Below are 24,141 nucleotides of genomic sequence, written 5' to 3'. Positions count from 1 at the left end.
TCACGGTTTCACATCAGGAATAAGTTGCAAACTATAACCGCATGTGAGGCGGTTTGATTTTTAACCCTAATCAGCAAGAAGCATGTGGTTTCAGAAGCATAAAAACCAGGAAATAAGAGTCGAGGTGAAAAGAAGAGGTCAATTTAAAGCATTTTCACAGCATGCCTTACAAGATAGAAATAAGATTTTGATTAAGTGGAATGCTGAATGTGATGCAGCACAATTTTACCACAACATCTATGGGATGTTGTGGTAAAAAGTTTGGAACATCAGAACACATAAGAAGAAAAGCACAGGGGTGTCAATTATACATGTTTGTCTTAAGACGACATGTGTACCAGGTTTTGTGCATGTAGGTTAACCTGTCTTTCCACAGGAAGGAAAAAAACTTGTGAATGGACATTGTTTGCATTAATTCACTGTTCAACATATGATAGTCCTTGTCAGTGGTTCAAATTTCACATGATTTTGATGAACCATGTCTGAGCACGATATGGAATTTTACATGGGTGTGACAAGGGTGTCACCCTGAATGTCTTTGAAATATGTTCTGTCTCTCTACCTTTTTTTTTTTTATTTTTTTTATATATATATATATATAAAAAAGGTAATTTAATTACACCCTTTTGACTGTTTCTCTTGGACTAATCCTTACCAACCCTGCAATGAGAGGGTTACAATGCTCACTCTTCCCCCGAAAGTGGGTCCCTCTGTGACCTGCTTCTTCACAAGTTTTTCCATGTGTGCAGAAAAGGTCAATATGTGAGTACTTGAGACATACTGTATGTGATTTTGGTCTATATAAGAAATAAATATTGTTTTGCAGGGAGGAGCTGATACCGATCCTGATGGGCGAGACAAAGTGGACTCCAAAGATAAAGCCTCCCCATTTGAGGAAGACAAAACTTCAGAAATGAAGGTTTGCGAGGAAGGAGATTCATCAAAGTCCAATGGGAGAGGTCTGCTCAATGGCATGGATCGTGACTGCAAAGATTTCAAGTATGACGAAAGATTATTATAGTTTCTTTTTGTGTGTTTTTTAATTTGGTCTTAGGTCACAGCCCTAACCTTTTCCCAATTCTTGTGTATGAAACATTAGGTGTTATGTACTTATCTCAAACTCATTATTATTATTATTATTTTAAATATCTTTCAAATCTTTTGAATCTTTTTACTCAGCCCCACTCCAGGCAGTCGCCAGGCTTCCCCAACTGAGGCAATAGAGCGTCTTGGTCCTGCACAGACTGGACTGGAGATGATTGGTCAGCACCATCCCCATGTTTTGCAGCCACCAAACATGGCTGCCTCCAAACCACCAAGCCAGGAAGACTTTCAGAGTCAGGAGACTCAGAGTCTGGGGGGCATGGAGGCACAAGCTGGTGTTGAGTCACTGCAATTTGACTATGCTGGCAACCAGATCCCAGTGGACTCCTCCGGTGCTCCTGTAGGACTGTTTGACTACAACTCGGGTCAGCAGGTAAAAAATAAATTTAAAAATGTGTTTATTTCAATAGGTGTCTAAATGAAGCTGTGTAAGTTTTGAAGCAAATGATGCCCACAACAAAATGTGTCCTGCATTTAACCTATGACCTTGTGAGCATTGGGCAGCCGTGAAAGGCACCTGGGGAGCAGTGTATTCTGTACGGGACCTCAGTGGCACCTTGGCAGTTTGAGATTTGAACACGCAAACCCTTTGGTTACGAGTCCACTTCATTACGTACTAGCCCACCCCTCTGGTCTTAGTACAGTCATTTTAGTAGTTTAATCTTGAGAAGGTGGCGAGTGTGTTTAAAGACACGTTTTTGACTGAGAAATGCCTTTCTTTCCCTCTAGCATTGCAGTGTTAGATCTCTCCCGAAAAGAAAATCTACATCTAGAAACCCTTTAAACCAGTGGTTCCCAGCTTTTTTCCCTGAAGCCCACCCTGCCTGTGTCTAAGACAAGCCAGGACCCCCAACCCAAATTCTTTCCTCCAGACACACATTAAAAGAATAAAACTATTATTCTGTGTTGTGCATTTGTATAAATGAGTTACACAATTGTTCTTACTGCACCATGTCCATATAACCATGATCCTGTGAGCTCTTGCAATGTTTAGCCTTTGAAAAGCCTGGCTTTCTTTTTGCTCGCTTTGTGCAGTTTTATAAATATAATTGCCAAGTTCTTGCATCCGTTTTATCTAGTCAGCATTTACAGCTCAAGTCTCTCTATAACTTTAACAATTTCTGTTTTTTTTTCAACCCCTAGTTTAATTCAAATTGCTGCACGTTTCACTTATTTTATTCTGTTTCCTTTGGTATATTATGGTGTAGCATAACAGGATTATACAGAGTTTTGATTATTCTTTTGGGTGTGTTTTATACGTTTATTGTTTTAAAATATGTTTTGGTAACCTCCCAGGGGAGTTTGGAACCACTGCTTTACATTGTCAACAGTATGTTGAACTGTGCAGAAACTGTTCAGGTTATTTAATTTGTATGTTGCTAGTTCACTGCAAGTGTTTTTTACTGTTTGCTTATATAATTATGTTATAATGAATTATGTTTCATGAATTCTTTGTAAATGAAAGGCAGGTCTCAATTAAGGTTTTGACATCTCTCCTGTTTGTATAGCTCTTCCAGAGGTCCAACCATCTGACTGTCCAACAGCTGACCGCTGCCCAGCAGCAGCAGTATGCCTTGGCTGCAGCACAGCAGCAGCACCTTGGTAAGACTGTACATTTTGTGTGCCCTAGACCTTAACAAGGCACATATGGTAGTCTTGAAAGGGTCATACAGGATGACTAAAATATTGTTTTTGTGGTAAAATAAGAATTAAATTGAATTATAGATATTTTACTACTTTTGGATAAATTACTGAAACTGATTAATCCCCTTGTGTTTATCATTGCGTTCTGCTTTTAGGCCTTGCTCACGCCTTTGTGCCAAACCCCTACATCATTAATGCTGCCCCCCCTGGAGCAGACCCTTATACTGCTGCTGGCCTGGCAGCAGCTGCTACACTTGCAGGTATGCACATTCACAGACACAATACAATCGGTCATAGTTTTGGTTATCATATGTTTATTTTTTTGTTTCATTTAATTTCTTCACTTAATACTTGTCAACTTACAATTCCACTATTGATCTGTCTTATGACCAAAAGCAACATTCAGCCTCACTATGTAACTTCTCCTCTGTCCAGGCCCTGCAGTGGTCCCCCCTCAGTACTATGGAGTTCCTTGGGGTGTCTATCCTGCTAACCTTTTCCAGCAACAGGCTGCAGCAGCTGCCAATCACTCAGCCAACCAGCAGGCATCCAATCAGGCACCAGGGCCTGGACAACCACAAGTACATCCTTGTCTTCACACTTAAGATAGCTTTCTTATGTTATATTTATACCGCCATTTGTTATTGTTTGGCAGAGGTGGGGTGTATAGTAGTGCATCCTTTGCATTTCAGGTGATGCGTGCAGGGACCAACCAGCGCCCACTGACTCCTGGCCAAGGCGGGCAGAGCCAGCAGGACACTCTGGCTGCAGCTGCAGCCAATCCTGCACTGGCTTTCACTGGTATGCCAGGTCAGAGACACATCACGCTTTATCTACATATTGTGTCAAATGATTAATGAAAATACCCTGGAAAGCAGAAGTTTGGCATCCCAATTTCTTGACCATGAAGTTATAGTAATTAAAGGATAATTCTGTGATGTTTAAAGTTGAGTGTGGGTTGAAATTTTTCCTATTTGCAAAAATGCTGTCATCAAATGTGATTACAGGGTCTATTAGAATAACAATAGATTAGGGCCGCAACTAACGACTAGTTTGATAGTGAACTAGTCATGACCTAATAATTAAATAATTTTTTCCCTCTTATTTTTAAATTGCTTTCCATACAGGCAATATTGACTTGTAAATGATTAACTAACAAACTGGCCAACATAAAGTTCTTAATTTGAAGCACAATTCTACAAAGGTAACATACTGAAAATGAGTGTGCTTAAAGCTCTTCACTGAGCTGAAATTAAACCAGATAATTGTAAATAAAAAGTAAAGTACAACTTGATTATCATCTAGGCCTGATTATCTGTTTGTTTCTGCCTTTTGCTGAAAGGCAGCGGGGAAGAGGACACTTAGCTAGTACATTTATAACTTCATTTAAAGCGTTTTAAAGGTGTATTGTGCTTTTTCAGAATTTCATTTGAGAGGGCCTTCCTTTTTTAATATTGCTGGGTCAATTTCAATGTTGCAAATATGTTTTTTTCTGTACCTTATATAGGGTGAAATGGTCCCAGACTTTAGGCAATGATGCCTGATTTGTGACTCATAGATGAATGCTATTGCGATTCTCACCAGAGTGTGGTGCATTGCAGACATTTCAAATCTTCTGGAAGTTGTCTTTCTCACATTTTAAGAGCGGCTCCTTGATGCTCGCAAATTGAATTAAATATATTGGAAAATAGAGCAAGCAAACGAGTCAGTAGCGAGAGAAGCGTGCACACAACAGAATGCGAGAGAGTGTGTGTATGTGTGGATCACATAATATGTTGCTTGTTCGTGTAGCCCTGAAATTGAGTTTTTCAAGTTTGGATGGCTGCACTATTGGAAGGCAGTAATACTGCACAGGTAGGGTGGTAGTAGCATAGTGGGTAACACACACACACACACACACACACACACCTATGAACCAGAAGACCCAGGTTCAAATCCCACTTACTACCATTGTGTCCCTGAGCAAGACTCTTAACCCTTAATTGCTCTGGGGGACTGTCCCTGTCACTACTGATTTGTAAGTCGCTCTGGATAATGGCGTCTGATAAATGTCATGTAAATGTAGGTAGAAAGGAAGGAAAATGTCTCAAGCCGGTTACAGATCGAACGTGGCTGAAGAGCAATCTTTCGCAGCGCCTAGTGAGCCTCTGCAGTTAATTTGCTTCAACTAGTGAAGTTTTGAAGTTGTATGTTTGACATTGTATATATGTATATGTTTAAAAACTTGTTTTGCTGGTCCATTAGGTTACCAGGTGCTGGCGCCAGCTGCATACTATGACCAGACAGGAGCACTGGTGATGGGTCCCGGGGCGCGTACAGGACTGAGTGGTCCAGTTCGGCTGGTTCAGACACCTCTGCTCATCAACCCAGCCGCAGCACAAGCTGGTGAGCATTTTTCTTGTAATTGAATTTTTCCTGTCTCTGTTCCTGACCACTTTTGCTCTGGATGCAATAGAATCGCATTTAACAATGCAGTTGTAACAGGTTTTCTTCTTTTTAAATCACTGTCCATATAGGCAGTATTGACATGAAAATGCTTATTGTGTTTAAAGTTTTTTATTTGAAGCACCATATAAATTTTATTTCTATCATTTTACTCAAGCTCATGCAGAGCCAAACTAGTGTTTGTCAAAAAAAAATTGACTAAACATCTTTAGACAATAAAGCGAACAGATGAGATGTAAATGTGACTATAACTATAACAATGTTATAATAATATATATTGTAATATTGTTGACATAAAAAAGTAGACTAAATATGGTTTACAAAAAAACTACTGAAATATCTCATTTTTCTTTTCTAAAACACGACTAGATGTTATTGCCTCTCGTTTAATCACATTATTAGATCACGGTTTCTGTTGTATCACAGTGGTTCAAATCCCGATCCCCCAAGGTGCCACTGAGCAAAGCACCGTCCCCAAACACTGCTCCCCGCTCACCTTTCATTACATTTACATTTACAGTATTTATCAGACGCCCTTATCCAGAGCGACTTACAATCGGTATTTACAGGGACAGTCTCCCTGGAGCAACTTAAGGTTAAGTGTCTTGCTCAGGGACACAATGGTAGTAAGTGGGGGTTGAACCCGGGTCTTCTGGTTCATAGGCGAGTGTCTTACCCACTAGGCTACTACCACTTTCATGACTGCCCACTGGTGATGGGTTTAAAGCAGAGGACACATTTCATTGTTAGCACTGTGTGCTGTGCTGTTTCACAATGACAATCACTTCACTTTTACTACGTTTCATCCGGTCGAACACATGACGTCACTTCCACAACACACAGTGTCAGCTTTAATTAGGTTTTAGAATGAACTGGAAAAGAAAACAGAATGTGTGGTTGAAAAACATGGAACAAATCTAAGCGTCTTTAGTGGCTGGAATTGATGTAGTGTATTCTTGAGCCTATAAGGTAACAATAATAACAAAAGTTTTAATTATGTAATGGATTTGACAAATAATTTTACTATATTGACTGGGTTCAATTGAATTGCAATTCTAAAATAAGACTAAAACAACATTTTCATTGACTCAAACTAGACTATAATAGTCATGGGTAATTTTCAAAAATATCTTTTTTTAGTGACCTCTTTTAGTCTTTTAGTGACCTCTGCCCAAGCTGACCAATGACCAGTTGTGCCGGGAACCTGATTTGTTTTCCAGCACATCCCACAGACACACTATTGGATTGACATCCAGAGAATTTTGATGCTAACCATGGACATGTTACCCTGCTGGCTGTGTTGATAAATTATTTAATGTGGATTTTAAGAAGAGTAAACCAACCAGGTTATCAGTAATAAAATGTCCTAGTTTGTTCTCCTTGTCTGTTCATTAGCTGCAGCAGCCTCAGCCTCTGGATCAGGCACCAGTGTGTCGGGCCCTGCCAATGGTCTGTACCGCTCCATGGGCTGCCAGCAGCCACAGCCTCAACAACCCCAGCAGCAGCCACCTCCACCACCCCCACCCAGCAGTGGCCTTCCATCCAGCTCATTCTACGGCTCAGGCTCTATGCCACCCAGCTCCCAGAGCAGCTCTCTCTTCTCCCACACAGCTGCCCCTGCCCCTCCGCCTCCACCCAGCTCCTCCCTGGGCTTCAGTGGTACTGGTGGCACCCTTGGTGTTGGGCTGGGCTCAGCACTGGGGGGATTTGGATCATCAGGTAAGTTCCACTGTTTTGTACACATCTCACTCCACATCTCTATTACAGACGCATTTATTTTAGTGCCTATGCTGTTCAAATACCACCAATCAATCAAGTGTTGCAGCTGCACCAAGCTGCAGCAGAGAATAAAACGTTCTCATTGGTTTTTAATTGAACCAAACCAAGCAGCTGCACATTTTTTGCAGCTGCAGCCATATCTTGCCACTATATAGTTATTCTCTCACCCAAATTTAATTTAAATTTAATTTGGGTGGGGTGGGGGGGTTGAGTGACCTGTTAATGTGTTTATTTGGTCAAGTAAAAGAGCTGCAGAGAGAGGGTGGAGCAAATGTAAGAGGCAGGGAACAGGTGCCACTGGTGGAATAAAGGTATTGTAAGTAGTATTTCATTGTGATTGGGTATGCCTGGAATTTATTTCTTCCTCCTCTCTCTTTCACTTCTCCAGTGTCCAGCTCTTCTAGCAGCAGCGCCTCACGCCGTGATTCTCTGTTGGCCAGCTCTGACCTGTACAAACGTGGAGGTGGTAGCAGCCTCACCCCAATCGGCCAGCCCTTCTACAACAGCCTGAGCTACTCCTCCTCCCCCAGCCCCATTGGTCTAACCCCAGGTCACTCACCCCTCACTCCTCCTCCATCTCTGCCATCTTCCCATGGGTCCTCCTCCAGCCTCCATCTGGGTAAGACCATCTCTGGTATGTTTTCTTAAAGTTCTTTGAATTCTGGCTGAGATCAGATTTTTGAGTTTTCAGTAATGTTCACTAGGGCACAGAGATAATATTAGTGGTACAGCCTACATCTGGTACTTTCAAAGTATTCTCACACACACACACATACATACATACATACATACATACATATTTTTTTTGCACTGCAGGTGGTCTGACTAATGGAAGTGGGCGCTACATATCAGCGGCCCCTGGCGCGGAGGCGAAGTACCGCAGCACAGGTGGGGCCTCGAGTCTATTCAGCTCCAGCAGCCAGCTGTTCCCACCATCTCGGCCACGCTACAGCCGCTCAGACGTCATGCCCTCTGGCCGCAGCCGTCTGCTGGAAGACTTCCGTAACAATCGCTTCCCCAATCTGCAGCTGCGTGACCTCCCTGGACACATGGTGGAGTTTAGCCAGGATCAGCATGGGTCCAGGTCTGCATATCTAGTACACACACACTTTCTCATTTGCTCACTCCTATAAACAGGGACTGTAATCATTTTTTCCTTTTGCATAATTTTTTTTGTTTAATCAGGATTAAACTGGATTACATTTAACAAAACACATCCACACTCTTCCTTAAGCAGACTGGCAAATATGGTAACTGCTTTGTATTACCTGTGCATTTATAAGTGTATTTTTTGTGTATAAAAGATTTATTCAGCAGAAGCTGGAGAGGGCCACTTCTGCTGAGAGGCAAATGGTTTTTGGAGAGATCCTGCAGGCTGCTTACCAGCTTATGACTGATGTGTTTGGCAACTACGTCATTCAGAAGTTCTTTGAGGTAATGATGCCCCTGTCCTGAGCTCTGTGTTGGGATTTACAGAGAACTCTTAAAAGGGTCTACCAAAATTACATGCCTCTATCCTTCCTGTAGTTTGGCAGTGCTGATCAGAAACTGGCTCTGGCCACCCGCATCCGTGGACATGTGCTGCCGCTAGCCCTGCAGATGTATGGCTGCAGGGTTATCCAGAAAGCCCTGGAGTCCATCTCTTCCGACCAGCAGGTAATTGTAAGTCAGCCTTAAATTACAATATTTGTTTTTTATGGAACTGGTTGCAGCTCACTGTGCATACAGCTCAGTTTTAATTACATGACTGAACATTTATTTAAAAAGACTGATCATTAATTTAAAAACAACCCTGATTTACACAAACATGCATAGACGCATATATTTGAATGGGAAAATAGAGAGATGGTAAACGTTCATAAACACAGTAGGGCTGAAACGATTATTCAAATTACTTGAATTATTCGATTACAAAAATATTGTAGGAAAATTCTTTGCCTCGAGGATTCGTTTAATTTGTCACCAAAGTCCATCTATTATCTTATCACTTCCGTGGAGCTACGCAATGTGGAGTTGCACAGCACCGGTATCATAGTTAAAACAGTGTAAAACAGACGCGCATTTCAAAGATTTAAGGAGGCGCGATTTATTGGCGGAAAATGGAGATGTAAAATGGTGTTAGTAAAAGGCATAAAATGTCTGAAGTGTGGGACCATTTTAAGCTGCGTGGACAACGTAGTGCGGTGTATACACTGTAAAATGGACCGGGCTTACCATAAAAGTACTTTGTCAATGCTGCAGTACCTTAACCAAAAGAATCTCCAAGCGGACTCGGCGCTTCTACAAGGTATCGTATTTTTATGATTGCTAACTAAGATTAGCGCTTCTTAGAACGTACATTATTTGTGTTATGAGTCGATAGTGACTAGGCATGATAAGGCATGAGATCTCACTCATGTAATTCATCCCTCCCCATCTCTCCCTCCCGCGCGCCACACACACACACACACACAGACACACACACACACACACACACACACAGGTTACATCTCAAAACACGCCTTCCCCATACATTAGGTAGTTATAATAAATGCAAGAGATGGACAAACCTACATTCATTAGCATATAGGTTTACTTTTGAGCGAGTTTAAAGCATTTGTTGTACATCACAGCAGCGCAGGCTTGCACATGTATTGCACACACAAATTATTTCTCTCTATCTATTTTGCACATAACATTGCACAAAGACAAACATTCTACCTACCTACCTCATCTAGATACAACTGGAAACTGAACTGTATTGTTTAAGTTGGATTATTAGTAATACTTGAATTGTTTTTCTTTTTTTACTATTTTGTACCTTTTTATACTTCTTCTCTTTATTCTCAGATGGGCTTTAGCAGGGGGTAAACCCCTTTTTTTAATTAAAATAAAATTTAGGACAATTAGGACTGTTTCATAGTTTTGTTTTTTTTCATGTACATCCTGAATGTTTCACAGAAAGATTGATTAAATGGGCTTAGTTCTGGAGCCAGTAACCCAAAGGTTTTAAGCTTTGATCTAATAAAAGTATTTTTAGAGTTTAAATAAACTTTTTGTGTGAGGTAATAACAGCCAATTGCTAGCTCATTTTAAAATGATTTTCTTGTTGCATAACACACTATTGATAGTTGTTTAAAAACACAAAAGTATGAGTTATCTGATTACTCATTTACATTTTACATTTAAGGCATTTGTCAGACACCCTTATCCAGATCATGTACTCTATTAATCGGTTAATGAAAAACCGACAGATTACTCTTCCAAAAATATTCGATAGTTGCAGCCCTAAAACACAGGTCTGATAGCTTTCAGGTGCCACGCTGGATGTCCATCATACCAACATGGCTGTGGAAATAAGTGTGCCCTCTGATCTGATGTGCAGCTTTCACTCACAACCATTCCAACAATAGACCTACTAGACAATAAGCTAATCAGAAATAGGGGAGGCGGCAGGCCTTGGGGTCCTTGCCAAACAGATTGTTAAAGCTGCTCCAAGTTGATCTAGCAGTTTGTTGACTAAAACAAGACCCTAGTTTTATTGCGTAATTATATTTATGCAGTGTTTCTGTTTCCAATGTCTCTCATCTGATCTTACAGATGATGTCACTTAATTGGTAAGCAGAATGCTGGGAGAAAATGAAGCGATTTTTGGATGCTGCTTCTTTACAGTGAAGTGGAAAACAAAAGAGAATATATAGTAGAAGAACGTAGAACAAATCAAAGTGGCTTATGTGGATGTATACTTGAGTTTATAAGGTAACAATTGTGTTCTAATTGAAAAGTGGGTTTGACAATGTTTTTATGTCTATTTTACTAGGTATTGTATTTACTGGGTCAAATAAAATTGCATTACAAAAATACAATTGATCAAAAACTAGACTAATAGTCAAGGATAATTCTGATTAAAGTATGACAAAATGACTATTAAGACTAAATGACAGTTTGACTCAGACTAAACTAAAATTAAGACAGCCCACCAAGAACAACTATACAAGCAACATAAAACAGCACATGTTTGGTGTTCAGGTTTTAAAAAAGGCCGCATTTCCATGTAATGGGACTTAAAAAGCACAAAACAGAATTGACCTAAACAAAACATGATTCCAACAGCAATCACACCAACAAGCAACAGCAAAAACATTGTACGTGTATGTCGAAAGACAGTGTTCACATATGGGGTGCGATGGTACATGTACGGTCCATACCTCAGTTTTTGGCCCATGGTTTTTGTTTTTGGTACATAAACTGATGCAAAGGTGATTATCTTGTGTTCTATCTGAATTGCCATAGTTTGTTCAAAAGTATTTTTTGACATTTGACTTTGCTGCAATTTTGTAACAAATGCACCTTTAAGACAAATGAATGATGTGATGTGGAGCTATCACCCTGCGGTTCAGTGATTTTTATATTAGTTGAATCTAATGCCAGACTGGGCGGCTTGTAATAATCTCTGCTTGTATTTTACTTTCTGTTCTCTTCTGAAGTCAACAATTATCTATTGTATTTTGTCCAACTTAAGATACAGACTGTTGACCTTACACCAATCTTTATCTATGTGACAGTTTTAAAAATATGCATTGTCACAAAGCGCCTAACAAATAGAACAGTGCTCAAAGTTCCCAGGTGAGCAAGTCAGAGGCAACAGTGGCAAGGAAAAAAAAACTCCCTCTAACAGGAAGAAAACCTTGAGACGAATCAATTTTCCTCTGGTCAGCACTGGATTACAATAAAATAAATCCAAAAAATTATGCCATATGAAGGTTATTGCAGTCCGCTTGTGTATAATGAAGAAGCTTCCAGAGAGTGTTTTAAAAAAATAGTGAGTTAGTGATGAGTTAGCAACAGTAACTGAATAGAAAACTACTAACTACGGCACTAACTACTGCAGCATTACTAGTGGTGAGGTGAGTGCTCTTAAAGGCTAGACTCTACAAGTAGGTTTTTGCCTGGATTTAAATACTGATACTGTGTCTGAATCCTTGGAAGATTGGATATAGAAGCAAATGCTCTATATTCAGCAGTGACTGGGGACACATTTTTGTGTACACTCGGGACAGCCAGTAAGCCTTCTCCCAGAGAATGAAGGGAGCGTGGTTGGTCTAGTAGGCTACTAAGATAAACTAGAACAAGGCAATGCAAAGGTGATAAGCAGAATCTTGAAGTGAATATGGAACTTAACTGGAAGCCAATGCAAAGAAGAAAATACAGGTGTAATGTGATCATAACGTCTAACGCGTATAACAACCATTAATGATTTTTGGACGTTTACCTAAAATGATTATTACCTAAGTCTTATGATTGATCTTATTGGGTTGATTCAGTGTCAATAGCACCTTTTAGAAATATATTTACTTAAACTAGTGATTTCAGTACTTTATTTTAACCACTCTATAGTCTCTCCAGTAAGAAGTGTTAGGATTATAATGATTCCAGAATAATACTAATAGATATTGTCCAGAAAACAAAATTTTTAATTGCAGGCAGGGTAAATTAACATTCCTGCTTTCTTCTTTGTACCTTTTTCAGAGTGACATTGTTCGTGAGCTTGATGGCCATGTGCTGAAGTGTGTGAAAGACCAGAACGGGAACCATGTGGTGCAGAAGTGCATTGAGTGTGTGCAGCCACAAGCACTCCAGTTCATCATTGATGCCTTCCAGGGCCAGGTAAGATATTATATTCTGAATTCTGGAAACACACTGATCACCATGAGGTAGCAGGTGTTAGGGGTGGTAGTAGCCTTGTGGGTAACACACTCGCCCATGAACCAGAAGACCCAGGTTCAAATCCAGGTTCAACTTACTACCATTGTGTCCCTGAGCAAGACACTTAAGCCTAAGTTGCTCCAGTGGGACTGTCCCTGTAACTACTGATTGTAAGTCGCTCTGGATAAGGGCGTCTGATAAATGGTGTAAATGTAAATGTTGCCAGATTCACATCTCCAGCACCTGTCTTTCAGGGAAGCTTTACTTTCTCCACTACTCCTTACTTAATCAAAACTATCAGTTACATCGAGGTAGCAGTTTTATCCTGTAAATGCCATTGCAGCATTGATCAACACACTAATTTTAAACACCAACAACGGTGCCAGTATTGTAAAAGCAGTGGGACTGAATGACTGAAATAGACTGAAGTGCTTCGGCCACAGGCTCCACCTGGATGTTGTACTGTAACCTGGATCATCTACTGTACTGTACTCTAGAAACTTGACTAGACTAAAATATCTGATCCTGAAGCATCAAGGTGTCACTAAGACCGCACAATCCCAACACGCTGTTCCCCAGGTGTCTGTCAATGGCGGATCACTAAGGGTGATTGTTAAATGCAGAGAACACATTTTGTTGTGTGTGCTGTGCTTGATTTGTGTCACAATGATGATTCATTTTCACTCAAGGTTGTCAACAAGTGAAGGTGAAGTGATTGTCATTGTGATACATAGCAAGTGCAGTACACACAATGGGATTTGAACTAGCAGCTTTCTTATTATCCTGCTTCCTTAACCGCTAAGCCACCACTGCCCATGCTTCCTGGTTTTGCCCTTTATTTTAAGTCATTTTAAAACAATATCTACATATTTAAATTTTGGATTATTTGAGGAAAGATTTTTTTGCAGTGTTTTACCCTAGGTTAATATTTGGTTTTACATTTTATTATATTGTTAATATTGTTTCTGTGGTCATTTTTCGCTATTGCTGCACCTATTGCAGCCGTTATGGAGATCTTTATGTTCAAATGTATTCAAAATTTTTTATAATTGCAGATAAATATTCAACATTCATGGCTACTTTGAAATGTGTAAAAAGTTTATTGATTGACTTCCTGCTGCAGTTCCTTTTGCTATTGACACCCTTTCAAAAACAGTTACAGTAAATTTAAATTTACAGATCAAATTATAAATTAATATACAGTCTACAGTCCACACTATATTGCAATACAACTTTTATGGCATATTGCACAGCTCTATTTGTGCAAACATTTTATATACAGTGATGTTATGCTTGTGTACTATCCAAAGTGAAACAAAAGCTTTGACCTACATTTATAGAACAAGTATAGTATAGAACAGACACTTACATATTTGAATACAAGTGTGCAGGATATTGTCCTTTTAGCTAAAGTGTTTTGTCCTTTTGTGTAGGTGTTTGTGTTGTCCACCCATCCTTATGGCTGTCGGGTGATCCAGCGTATCCTGGAGCATTGCACCCAGGAACAGACCCTGCCCATCTTGGAGGAGCTTCACCAGCACTCAGAGCAGCTGGGACAGGTGAGAGCTGCTTCTCCAATGGTGGTTCCTAAATGACTGGAATCTCCTCACATTTTTGACAGTTTTGTTTGTTTTGCGGTTTGGTTTGAGGTGTATTATTGGTGGATGCTTTGCCTAGATTATACTCTGTTTGCTTGCTTGTTGATGTTGTGCTGTTCATGTGTATTGCTAGTGTTGTCACCCACGTTGTGGCTGTGTTGGCACTGGGGAGAACGCATTGTGCACTCATAAACATAATCAACAAAATACTTCAACACCTCCCTCCCTTCCTTTGCCCTTTACTTATTTTATCTAGAAATATCAAGGCGTTTCATTGGAGATGACACCCAAAACATATTATACAGTGTCCAGCGATGCGCTCTTCAAGGTCAGAGCAACGCACTTCCCCTATCGTCCTGCACCGGCTCCTGCTCTCTTTTCTTTCCTCTTTTTAACACTTAAATTTAATTTCTTTAACCAGTAGAGGCACTCTCCTCCTCTTCAGCCTCCTAAAGATGTGGTCAGCTCAGTCCTTTAGCCCCACCTAGGCGGTCCATTCTCACTTGAACCTGGTGAAGCACTGGGGTGCACCACAGAGGGAGATGCCATTAGCAAAGAAAAAACATTGAGCACAGTACATACATAGAATAATGAGAGTTCTTTTCTCAGAAGCAAACATTGGACCGTCTTGGGGGGTACAGTGACCATGGGCTGAGTAGAGAACAGGCACACAAACACAATATGTCAACATTCTTTTCATCTTTTGTATCCCCTTATTCCCTCTGCCAACCTTTTTTCTTTTTTATTTCTGTAACACTACCAGTCATATTTTTATGAACACCACTTATTTACAAGTCTTTCTTTTTCTGATTTCTCACTCTATTTCTACATTGTACATTTTTTCTAGTGTCCAAAGAAGTCATGAAAGTAATGAGGTGACCTGAATAATATCATGATTCATGAAACATGCTCTGTTTTATTAGATATTAGATTTCTAAAAATAATCTCCATCAAAATCTATATTGCCTCCATAGAGTAAGTGTATCTAAAAATTTGACTGGTACTGTACATGAGTTGCTTACTTCACCTCTTCTAAGATTTTTTTTTTTTTTTTTTTTTTAAACCAATTCCAAGAACATTTCTGTTTGTACCATCAACTTCTCTCTATGTGTGTGTATGTGGGGTGGGGTGTTATGGCAGAGTGTTCTCTTTTTTTCATTAATTTGTTCTGTTGGTCAAATGTTGAATTGGCTCTGGCATACTGTGTTGCATAAAGATATTATTTCCTGTCAGTCTAACTCTCTTTTTGATCATTTAAATTAGATTGATGTTCACTGCTTTAATTTTGATTGATGGACTCATGGGATCTAATATTTTTGAAGGAATAAGATTTAACAGGGTTGCAATAGTGTTTTCATATGCATTGGGGCAGTGGTCCCCTAGCAGGTAAGGAAATGGACCTAATCAGAAGGTTGCTGGTTCATTTACATTTACAGCATTTATCAGACGCCCTTATCCAGAGCGACTTACAATCAGTAGTTACAGGGACAACTTTAAGTATTTAAAAGCACATTGTGCTGTTTGTCACAATAAAAGGTTTAGCAATGTCTGAGCTGAAATGTTGCATCTTTAAGAGGATATATACAGGGGTGCACATAATATTTTTAGTGAGCTACTCAGGTGAGTACCAGGAAATGGTGTTTGGTACTCACCCCATACATAGCGTGGTCTTAATAAGTGCAGTCTTCCTCACTGTCCTCCTCAGTATTGCTCCCACTGACCTCTGCTTCAGCTTCCTGCATGGTAGATGATGAACATGCTGCAGATGCACCTGCCTGTCCTTGGTTGAGCCTCCGATTAACGGTCTCCATCCACAGGTCAACAGCTGGCTTTGGGTCAAATGTCTCTGTGGTCTGCTTTGACAGGTGAATGTGCAACAGGGCTGAGAGATGAGCGTGTGACAGACGAGATCTGTACTTGGTTTTTATCAAGTTGAGATGTGAGAATCCCCTCTCACAAGCTGCACTGCTTAAAGGCAGTGTAAGAGACAGCTTAACCACCTTGTTGATGTTGGAGTAAGCATCTGGGTTACTTGTATTCACTATTTGGACCAAGTCATACACAGAAGAGGCTCCCAGGCGTTTTCCTGCCTGCTTTAAGCGCATCCATTCTGTCACAGTGGTGTCTTTGTCAAGATGCAAGATGGCCTCATATTTCTTGAGAATGCTGCAAACAGTTATGTTTCCAAAAATGTGGAGGTCTTGCTTTTCCTGAGGCCATGTTGAAGGATCAAATACTAAGAAATGATCACATGACTTGAGGGAGTCATATCTGATTTCAAACTCTTCAATTAACCCCCTGAGTAAGTTTGTCTTGTCTCTGTCAGCATCAGCATTAGAAACAGTGTGTGCTCTGTAGTGGCCCTCACTATCAAGCAGAAGGGTGAACTGTCCAATGGCCACCATGAGTTCATCCTTACATTCTCCAATAATCAGCTTTTCCTTCTGAAACCTAATGGATGTGGTCTTTAAAATGTTGCCAATGTCAAGCATGTTTGACAGAAAGCATTGAAAACGCTCTGTACAGATATGCTGCAAGTCACTGTTATCACTCGTAGCCAGTTGCATTTTAATGGCTGGCAATAGTCTTGATATTTTTAACAGTGTTTCATGCCTCCATGCAGACCACCTGATATTATGAAACTTACCCAGCTTCACAAAGGGGATCCCATTTTCTTCACACAGCTTCTTCAGGGCAGCTATTTTTTTTGCTCCACCTTTTTGCAAATAAAACTGCAGCAGCTTGACCACGGAGCAATTAAATGTCTCACAGTAAGGAACGTTGCGATCAGCTGATTTTAAGCAATTCTCCAGTGTGTGTGCCGTGCACAGAATGTGCACAAGGGATTCTCTAACTGCAGCAAGTTGCCGGAGTTTTGGCACAACGCCGTTGTACATACCGACGTTGACAGCAGCCCCGTCTGTGCACACAGCGACCAACTTTGTTGCCCAGTCATTCAAGCCTGCGTTCTGGAAAAGTCTCACAAGTCCGTCTGTTATGGCCTGCGCGGTTCGATCAGTACCCAGTTCAATCAGTCCAAGAAAGTCCGACGTAAATTCTCCGTTGCTGGACACAGACACAATGTAAACGATTTCCTGCTCAGTTTTTGTGATGTCCTCAGATCCATCAAAAAGCAGCCCCCAAAATTCGGCAGACTGCAATTTGGCTCGTAACTCCCCGCTGATGGTGTGAGCGATGCTCTGCACGATTCGTGTGCCCCCTTCACGTGAATGATATGCAACTCCGACATTTACTCCTAGCCGCTTCAGTAAAGGAATATCCTCAGAATATGAAGACATGGGACGTGCGTGTTTAGCTTTATGGAAAGCGAGGAGAAAAATATTAGACAGAGCTTGCTGCTGTTCTTCATTTAGCTTGTCTCGCCATCTATTAAGCGGGCGACTGGACATTTCTTCTCGGCTAGCTTGTTTATTAGCAATGACTTGCGCCACATTCACATGCTCCTTGCTCTTTTCATGTTTCTCAAATAAAGGATGGTTAAAATTCTTTGAGCCCCTGTAAAACGCACCTGATTTGTCTGCTATATGTGGATGCGAGCGGCAAATCTTGCACCACATTTCAGTGCGCTCACTGTTAGCTTCCAGCCACTGCACATCTTGGAGCCACTTTTCCGAAAAAAATCTTTTCTTCGGCTCTGGCTCCGGTTGGCGTTTCTTAGCTGGTGGCGAAACGCCAAAGAAGCTGCTTAATGTCTGTTGTTTTTTGGACATTTAGTTGGTGACAAGCAACGTGTAAGATTAAATGAGATAGTGGTGTTGAAAACGTGATGGTCAAGTACGCAAAGGCGCGTGGTGACACAATTGTCACTACGCATTCCTAATTTTTGTCGCGCATGCGTAACTGCGTACCAGTTATGTGCACCCCTGGATATATACACTAAGAGAATAGGTGTGCATATTAAGTGTAGTGCAAGGTAGTGTAGCTTTCAAGAAATGTGTCACTCAACAGTCAACACTATTAGATTACACTGCTAGATGTGGGTCATCCTTACATGCATGGATACTTGGGGCTGTGCTTGATAGATATTGCTAACAATTAAGTCTACAGGGCTGGGATCGACGAATTGTTGACCTGGCAGATGTATCAGTATTTTATTTTGTGCAATTAATGAAATTGACGTGGTTTTAGTTTCATTTATTGTGTCCCCTTCCCATAATTGCCTTGTGATCCCAGACTATAGGTACCCTTACATCCTACACTCTGAAGTTGCAAAACGGCACCTATTTCCATGAAAAGCCATTTAAACAGTGGATTTGTCAAAATAATTGTTGCGGTCCAAGTGGATTTAAATAAATGTAGACAGACTGTATGTTAACATTCAAGAATACATTAGGGTTCACACACACACACACACACACATATATATATATAATGAAACGCGATACGTTTCAGTGAGAGCAGCAATTGTTCCGCAGTGCTAATCCTATTTTACATTACATTATTTATAGCGTTAGCTAAGAGTAAGATTGAGTCTCCCTTACTCTTAATTTGAATGTTGCCAAACTTTTATGTAATTAAGCATATGGTTTTTAATGCTATATTATTGCAGCAACTGTTGACACTGAATATATTGTATATTGTCTATATAGTGTAATGAAGTATTTGCTATTGATTTATATAAATTCATAATTCGATTTCAAATAACTCCTTTACCTAGTAATAATTGATATCCCTGAAGAACCAATATGTCTCTTTGAACAACAAGGAAAAATGAAACATACTATGTTCATTGCATACAAATGTAGACCTTGCTTTTGACCGTTACTTTAATAATTGTTTCTGACCTTAAGGGGTGATGCGTATGTTCCTGGTGTAGTCTACTTATGAAGCCATTTTGGTTCTTCCATTTGTTTTTCTTTTTTGTTTTTTTTTTATTATTATTATTATTATTAGGATCAGTATGGAAACTATGTTATCCAGCATGTGCTGGAGCATGGCAGGCCTGAGGACAAGAGCAAGATCGTGGCTGAAGTGCGAGGAAAGGTCCTTGCTCTGAGTCAGCATAAGTTTGCAAGGTTGGTGTTGACCCTTTTTAATAAATATTCTTAAGTGTTTACATTTTTTATTTTAAAATCTTGAACAATGTAATGTAACCTGCCATTGAGCATGTTAACAAACCATTTTCAAACAACCATCTTTTTAAGTGATTTTAACGGGTATATGCAAATGCAGCAAAGGTTCAGACCAATTATCTAATGATTTAACAAATCAGTATATTGGTTTCTATACTCATAATATGAAAGCCATCAAAAGAGCAGTATACAATGTGTAGGCAGTGCTGATACCATTCAGACGCCACACCGGCAAAGTGTAAATCATGTACAACGTGTACAATATGTTTATAAAGACCCCAAAGATTTCTATAAAGGCATAAGGAATAAATAGCACTGGGCTTGGATAGAGGAGGGTGGGTCAAGACTAAATGCCGAAAGCTCCATTAATCAGTAGCGTGCTTCTGCACTTTGTGCGCAAGGAAGATGTTCTTTAGAACTAGCGGGAAAATGTTCAGTCATGGCACATGGCACATGACATGGCAGTCATAAATCAGCAATCTGAGCAACACAACACACCTCATATTGGACCAATTGTGTGTTATTTGAAAATTTGTCCTCCATCGCTAAGCATGACCTGTCATTAGGGCTGCACGATTTGGGGAAAAGACTTATTGAGATCAATTATGCGATTGCGATGTGATAAAGGACACTTGCTTGTATATCAATGAAAAGTCGCATACTAATAGTGAAATGTTTAATTTCAAAGTGAAACATACAAACTACTTATAACAACCTGAAATGCCCAGTGCTTTCAAAATACAATATTCTACAAAATTAAATAATCACAAAAACTCTTTTACATTACTGTTGAACGACAAACCCTGGTAAGGCTAAACAACTGTTTTGATTATATTTGGCCATTATAAAATCCCGTATTATAGTTCTTACGTTTAACCAAAACGTTGTTTGGAGGCTGACTTGAACACAGGAATGCATAGCTTCGCTAGCTTAGCCTAGCTTAGCTAAGGTTAAGACTTATAAAACTGGATTTTATAATGGCCAAATATATTCAAAACAATTGTCCAGCCTTACCTATGAAATGTAATCCCCCGGGATCTGGTTTGGAGCGTACAGCTGTTTGTACAGCCCCAAGCAGCACAAGAGTGAGCCATTTTTATGCACTTCTCTCCATAGACATGTATATGCTTTACGCCACAGCAGAGCCTATCGCAATATGGCGGCGACGTTGACGTACGATGCAGCGCGTTATGCGCCGTCTAACCAAATCCTTATCCAGAGCGACTTACAATCAGTATTTACAGGGACAGTCTCCCTGGAGCAACTTAAGGTTAAGTGTCTTGCTCAGGGACACAATGGTAGTAAGTGGGATTTGAACCCGGGTCTTCTGGTTCACAGGCGAGTGTCTTACCCACTAGGCTACTACCACCATGTGACCAAACACGTCACATCCGACTGAGATGTGAGATGTGAGACTTCAGTCAGCTCGCAAACTTTGAAAGAATGAGAGAATGGATTGGCAACATATCCGATCCAATCCATGTACTAATCATTTAAATCGCAGCTTTTTGCGTTCATGTAATCGCACAGACTGTCATCACGATTGCGATTAGGTTAATCGTGCAGCACTACCTGTCATTTACAATCACTTATCCACTCATCACTTTATGTAAGAAATTAGCAGAGGATAAACCCACCCTCGCACATCTGTTCATCTGGAGGCAGCATGTGAGCTGTCTTGTTACATGCAGCATCTTGGCAGAGTTTAATAAATGTCTCTCTGAGAAGCTAAAGTAAGCTGTATTTTTACGGTGTTAATATTTTCTATTTACATTGTATCATTTAATTAATAGCAAATTGTTTTTTATAAACTTTAGATTTTTAGTGCTACTAATCAATTCCTAGTTTATTTTTGAGCACTATAATTGCCACCTACTGACCTTTTGTTAATATGGCTGTAGTATCTCAATAGGTGAGAGAAAAGCTGAGATGAACAGGCTCTGCAAACAGATGCCTCTGAAAATATAGGCATATACTGGGTTTCTCATGTGTGAATATTGTTAATTTATTTTAACCAAATGTATAATTTAAGACCCCTTCTGACACTAATGATGATCAGGGTTATACACATGTTATATATCTGCGCCCAGGGGCCATCAAGTAACATTTATTACGTATTACATTATGTCATGGAAAAATGCCTAGGCTAACTGTGCCGACTGACACCGTACACATTCTTGCCCCAGCTCGCATAGATGTGCCATCCTGGATTGACTTGCTATCACTAGAGTGAAAGCACCGCCAGCAATACAAAAGTGACCAAAATATCAGCCATAATGAATAGGAACTGCGGAGTGGTCTGTGAACAGCACCTGCATAACCACTCCTTTATTTTGGATGTCTTGCTAATTGCCTATAATTTTCACCTGTCTATTCCGTTTGAAAATTATTATTATTAGTGTTGCTTCCTAAGTAGACAGTTTCATTTCAGAATTGTGATAGACTTGGCGTTACATTGTTTGTTTGGTTTTTTTTTTTTTTGTTGTTTTTTTTTTCTTTTTAAGCAGTTTTTTACTTTAATATTCCAAGTAAAAGCCTAGAGGTGTTTGCTTGTTTTAGTTAAGAATGTTCTTCCTAATTTATTTTCAGTAGTTAAATGTAAGGGCACACACAGAGTACCTGAATTTGAATAAGGTCCTCTCCCCCTTTTCCCCCAGTAACGTGGTGGAGAAGTGTGTCATCCACTCATCCCGTGCAGAGAGAGCTCTGTTAATTGATGAGGTGTGCTGTCAGAAGGATGGTCCACACAGTGCCCTCTACACCATGATGAAGGACCAGTATGCCAACTACGTGGTGCAGAGGATGATTGACATGGCCGAACCCGCTCAGCGCAAGATCATCATGCATAAGGTATGCATCCTGTGTATTGTGGAGTTTTCAAATTAAATTGCTTTTATAATCAAATCACACCAGTACACAGGTATAGTACATGTGTGTGAAATTGTTGCATGCAAAGCTTGTGTAGTGCTTGTTTGAGGTGAGATTTCTACAGTCTGATGGAAGAAAGTGTCACGTAGTATTCTGGTCCTGGATAATAGTCTGCCTGATGGTAGCAGTTTGTGACTGCTGTCTTTGATTATTTTCTCCGCTTTGCTCAGGCACCTCAGAGATGTGCCTTTTCCATATCATGGAGTCATGCATCTAGTTATGATACTCTCAATAGCTCAGTTATAGAAAGTCCTAAAGATGCGAGGGATCATGCATGTTGCACGATCTTTAACATTTCTCTCTTTGCTCTCAGCGGGGGTTTACCCACTTCTTTCTTTTTCTCCAATCTTCCCTACTTTGCTGCTCTCGTTTCGTCTGCTCCTCTCATTTCATCAATTCCACTGTTTTATATTTGATGTTTGTGTATATTTGATGTATGGTCTGGTTGATGTCCAGTCTTTCACTGGAACTAGTGACATGGGGCAAAGGGTTTCATTGTAAACATATTCCCATAAAATTGCTGCTGTAAGAACTCATGTACAGAGTACAATCCACCAATCATGAATGTTTTTGTTTCCTTTGTCTGATTCAAAAACACTGTAGGCTGAAGAAAATGTTATTTTACACGCTGTTGATCCATTATAGTGACTATTGTACATTTAATATTAAATGCCTGAGGAGATTCAGCCTTCTAAACCTGACTCCACATGTTGTACAGTTGTAATGAAGTATTATGAATTCAGGCACCTTGTAACGGATGACACAAAGCTGTTTTTCTCTCTGCTGTAGATCCGGCCTCATATCGCCACACTGCGCAAATACACCTACGGCAAGCACATCCTCGCCAAACTGGAGAAGTACTACATGAAGAGTGGATCAGATCTGGGACCCATCGGTGGTCCCACCAATGGTCTCATGTAGACCCTTTTCTCATGTCAACCCAAACCCTGTGCCCCTGGTTTTAGGTAGATTAGAAGAGGTGTACTCAACCATTTAGGATGGATGCAGATGCCCTCAGTTGCTCCTTAATTTAGCAAATTAAGGTGTGAGAGAGTCAACGCTAATGCTGTGGCTAAAGGTCCTGTGCTGCCCCTTGTGCCAATTTCTCCCTGGGCCACTAGGGTAGGCACAGTCTGCAGAACTTCTGGTCTGGGTAGAGCACATCCCAGAGTCCTCCTTTATAATGTAATTGATGTAACTGACTTTTTTTTTCCCCCGTATATCTAAATATAAATATCTTGTAAATTTTTTTTTTTTACCTTGTAAATTCTCTGTAGAAAAACTATAAACAATTTGCTGAAAATTTAGAATTCTTAAATTTACACCAGCAAGTGACTTTATAAAAAGCCAAACTGAGTGATAATTTTTCCCCCAGTTATAACAACACAGATTTATGTATTATACCCATAACTGTGAGGCATCGTAGGATTCTTTTTGCAAACCCCATGCATAAGCAGTGGTACTATGCCAAAGCTCCCAGTTCAGTGAAATGCCAGACACTCGCAGCTCTGTTTTCTTAGTCTTTTTGTGCCATGTGCTGCAGCTCAGCGGTGTGGCATTTGAGGTAGTGGTACTATTGTACAAATTGTAGAATTCACCCATGTTCACCTGCCCCCCCCCCCCCCCCCCCCCCCCCTTTTTTTTTTTTTTTCCCCCTCCCCCATTTTAACCACATCCTTCACCATCCCCAAAGCCAGTTGTATGTGTTTTTAAAAATTTTTTTTTTTTTTTTTTAAACTAGACCTAATTATACTGTTTTTGATACTCTGGGAGAGTGGGATTGTTTTTAGGAATGGGATGAGCACGTTGTATGAGGGGGCATAAACATGTCAATTTAATGCTTATGGAATGATTATTTCTTTTCC

At 40.2% G+C, this 24,141-nt stretch overlaps 1 protein-coding gene across 7 annotated transcripts in view; it reads left to right on the top strand.

The window, feature by feature from the left end:
* pum2 (pumilio RNA-binding family member 2) overlaps nt 1–23,906 on the top strand; it is a 28,459-nt gene extending 4,553 nt beyond the window's left edge. For 3 of the 7 annotated variants that reach the window (XM_029002683.1, XM_029002681.1, XM_029002682.1), the window contains exons 6-23: nt 827–999; nt 1,180–1,477; nt 2,613–2,706; nt 2,904–3,008; nt 3,184–3,329; nt 3,441–3,558; nt 4,993–5,133; nt 6,589–6,912; nt 7,361–7,591; nt 7,789–8,056; nt 8,277–8,406; nt 8,500–8,634; nt 12,481–12,618; nt 14,091–14,216; nt 14,512–14,583; nt 19,170–19,291; nt 22,006–22,198; nt 23,066–23,906. In XM_029002683.1, coding sequence (XP_028858516.1) covers nt 827–999; nt 1,180–1,477; nt 2,613–2,706; nt 2,904–3,008; nt 3,184–3,329; nt 3,441–3,558; nt 4,993–5,133; nt 6,589–6,912; nt 7,361–7,591; nt 7,789–8,056; nt 8,277–8,406; nt 8,500–8,634; nt 12,481–12,618; nt 14,091–14,216; nt 14,512–14,583; nt 19,170–19,291; nt 22,006–22,198; nt 23,066–23,197 — 2,946 coding nt within the window. In that variant the 3' untranslated portion in view covers nt 23,198–23,906. Of the gene's footprint in view, nt 1–638; nt 755–826; nt 1,000–1,179; nt 1,478–2,612; nt 2,707–2,903; nt 3,009–3,183; nt 3,330–3,440; nt 3,559–4,992; nt 5,134–6,588; nt 6,913–7,360; nt 7,592–7,788; nt 8,057–8,276; nt 8,407–8,499; nt 8,635–12,480; nt 12,619–14,090; nt 14,217–14,511; nt 14,584–19,169; nt 19,292–22,005; nt 22,199–23,065 lie in introns of those variants that run through there. The other 4 variants (XM_029002687.1, XM_029002684.1, XM_029002686.1 and 1 more) reach the window with 4 other exon arrangements.
* The last annotated feature ends 235 nt before the right edge of the window (nt 23,907–24,141 follow it).

The sequence above is a fragment of the Denticeps clupeoides genome, chromosome 14 (genome assembly GCF_900700375.1).
Source record: "Denticeps clupeoides chromosome 14, fDenClu1.1, whole genome shotgun sequence".
NCBI lineage: Eukaryota > Metazoa > Chordata > Actinopteri > Clupeiformes > Denticipitidae > Denticeps > Denticeps clupeoides.
The sequence above is the reverse complement of the archived record's forward strand: the minus strand, read 5'-3'. Positions and strand labels throughout refer to the sequence as shown.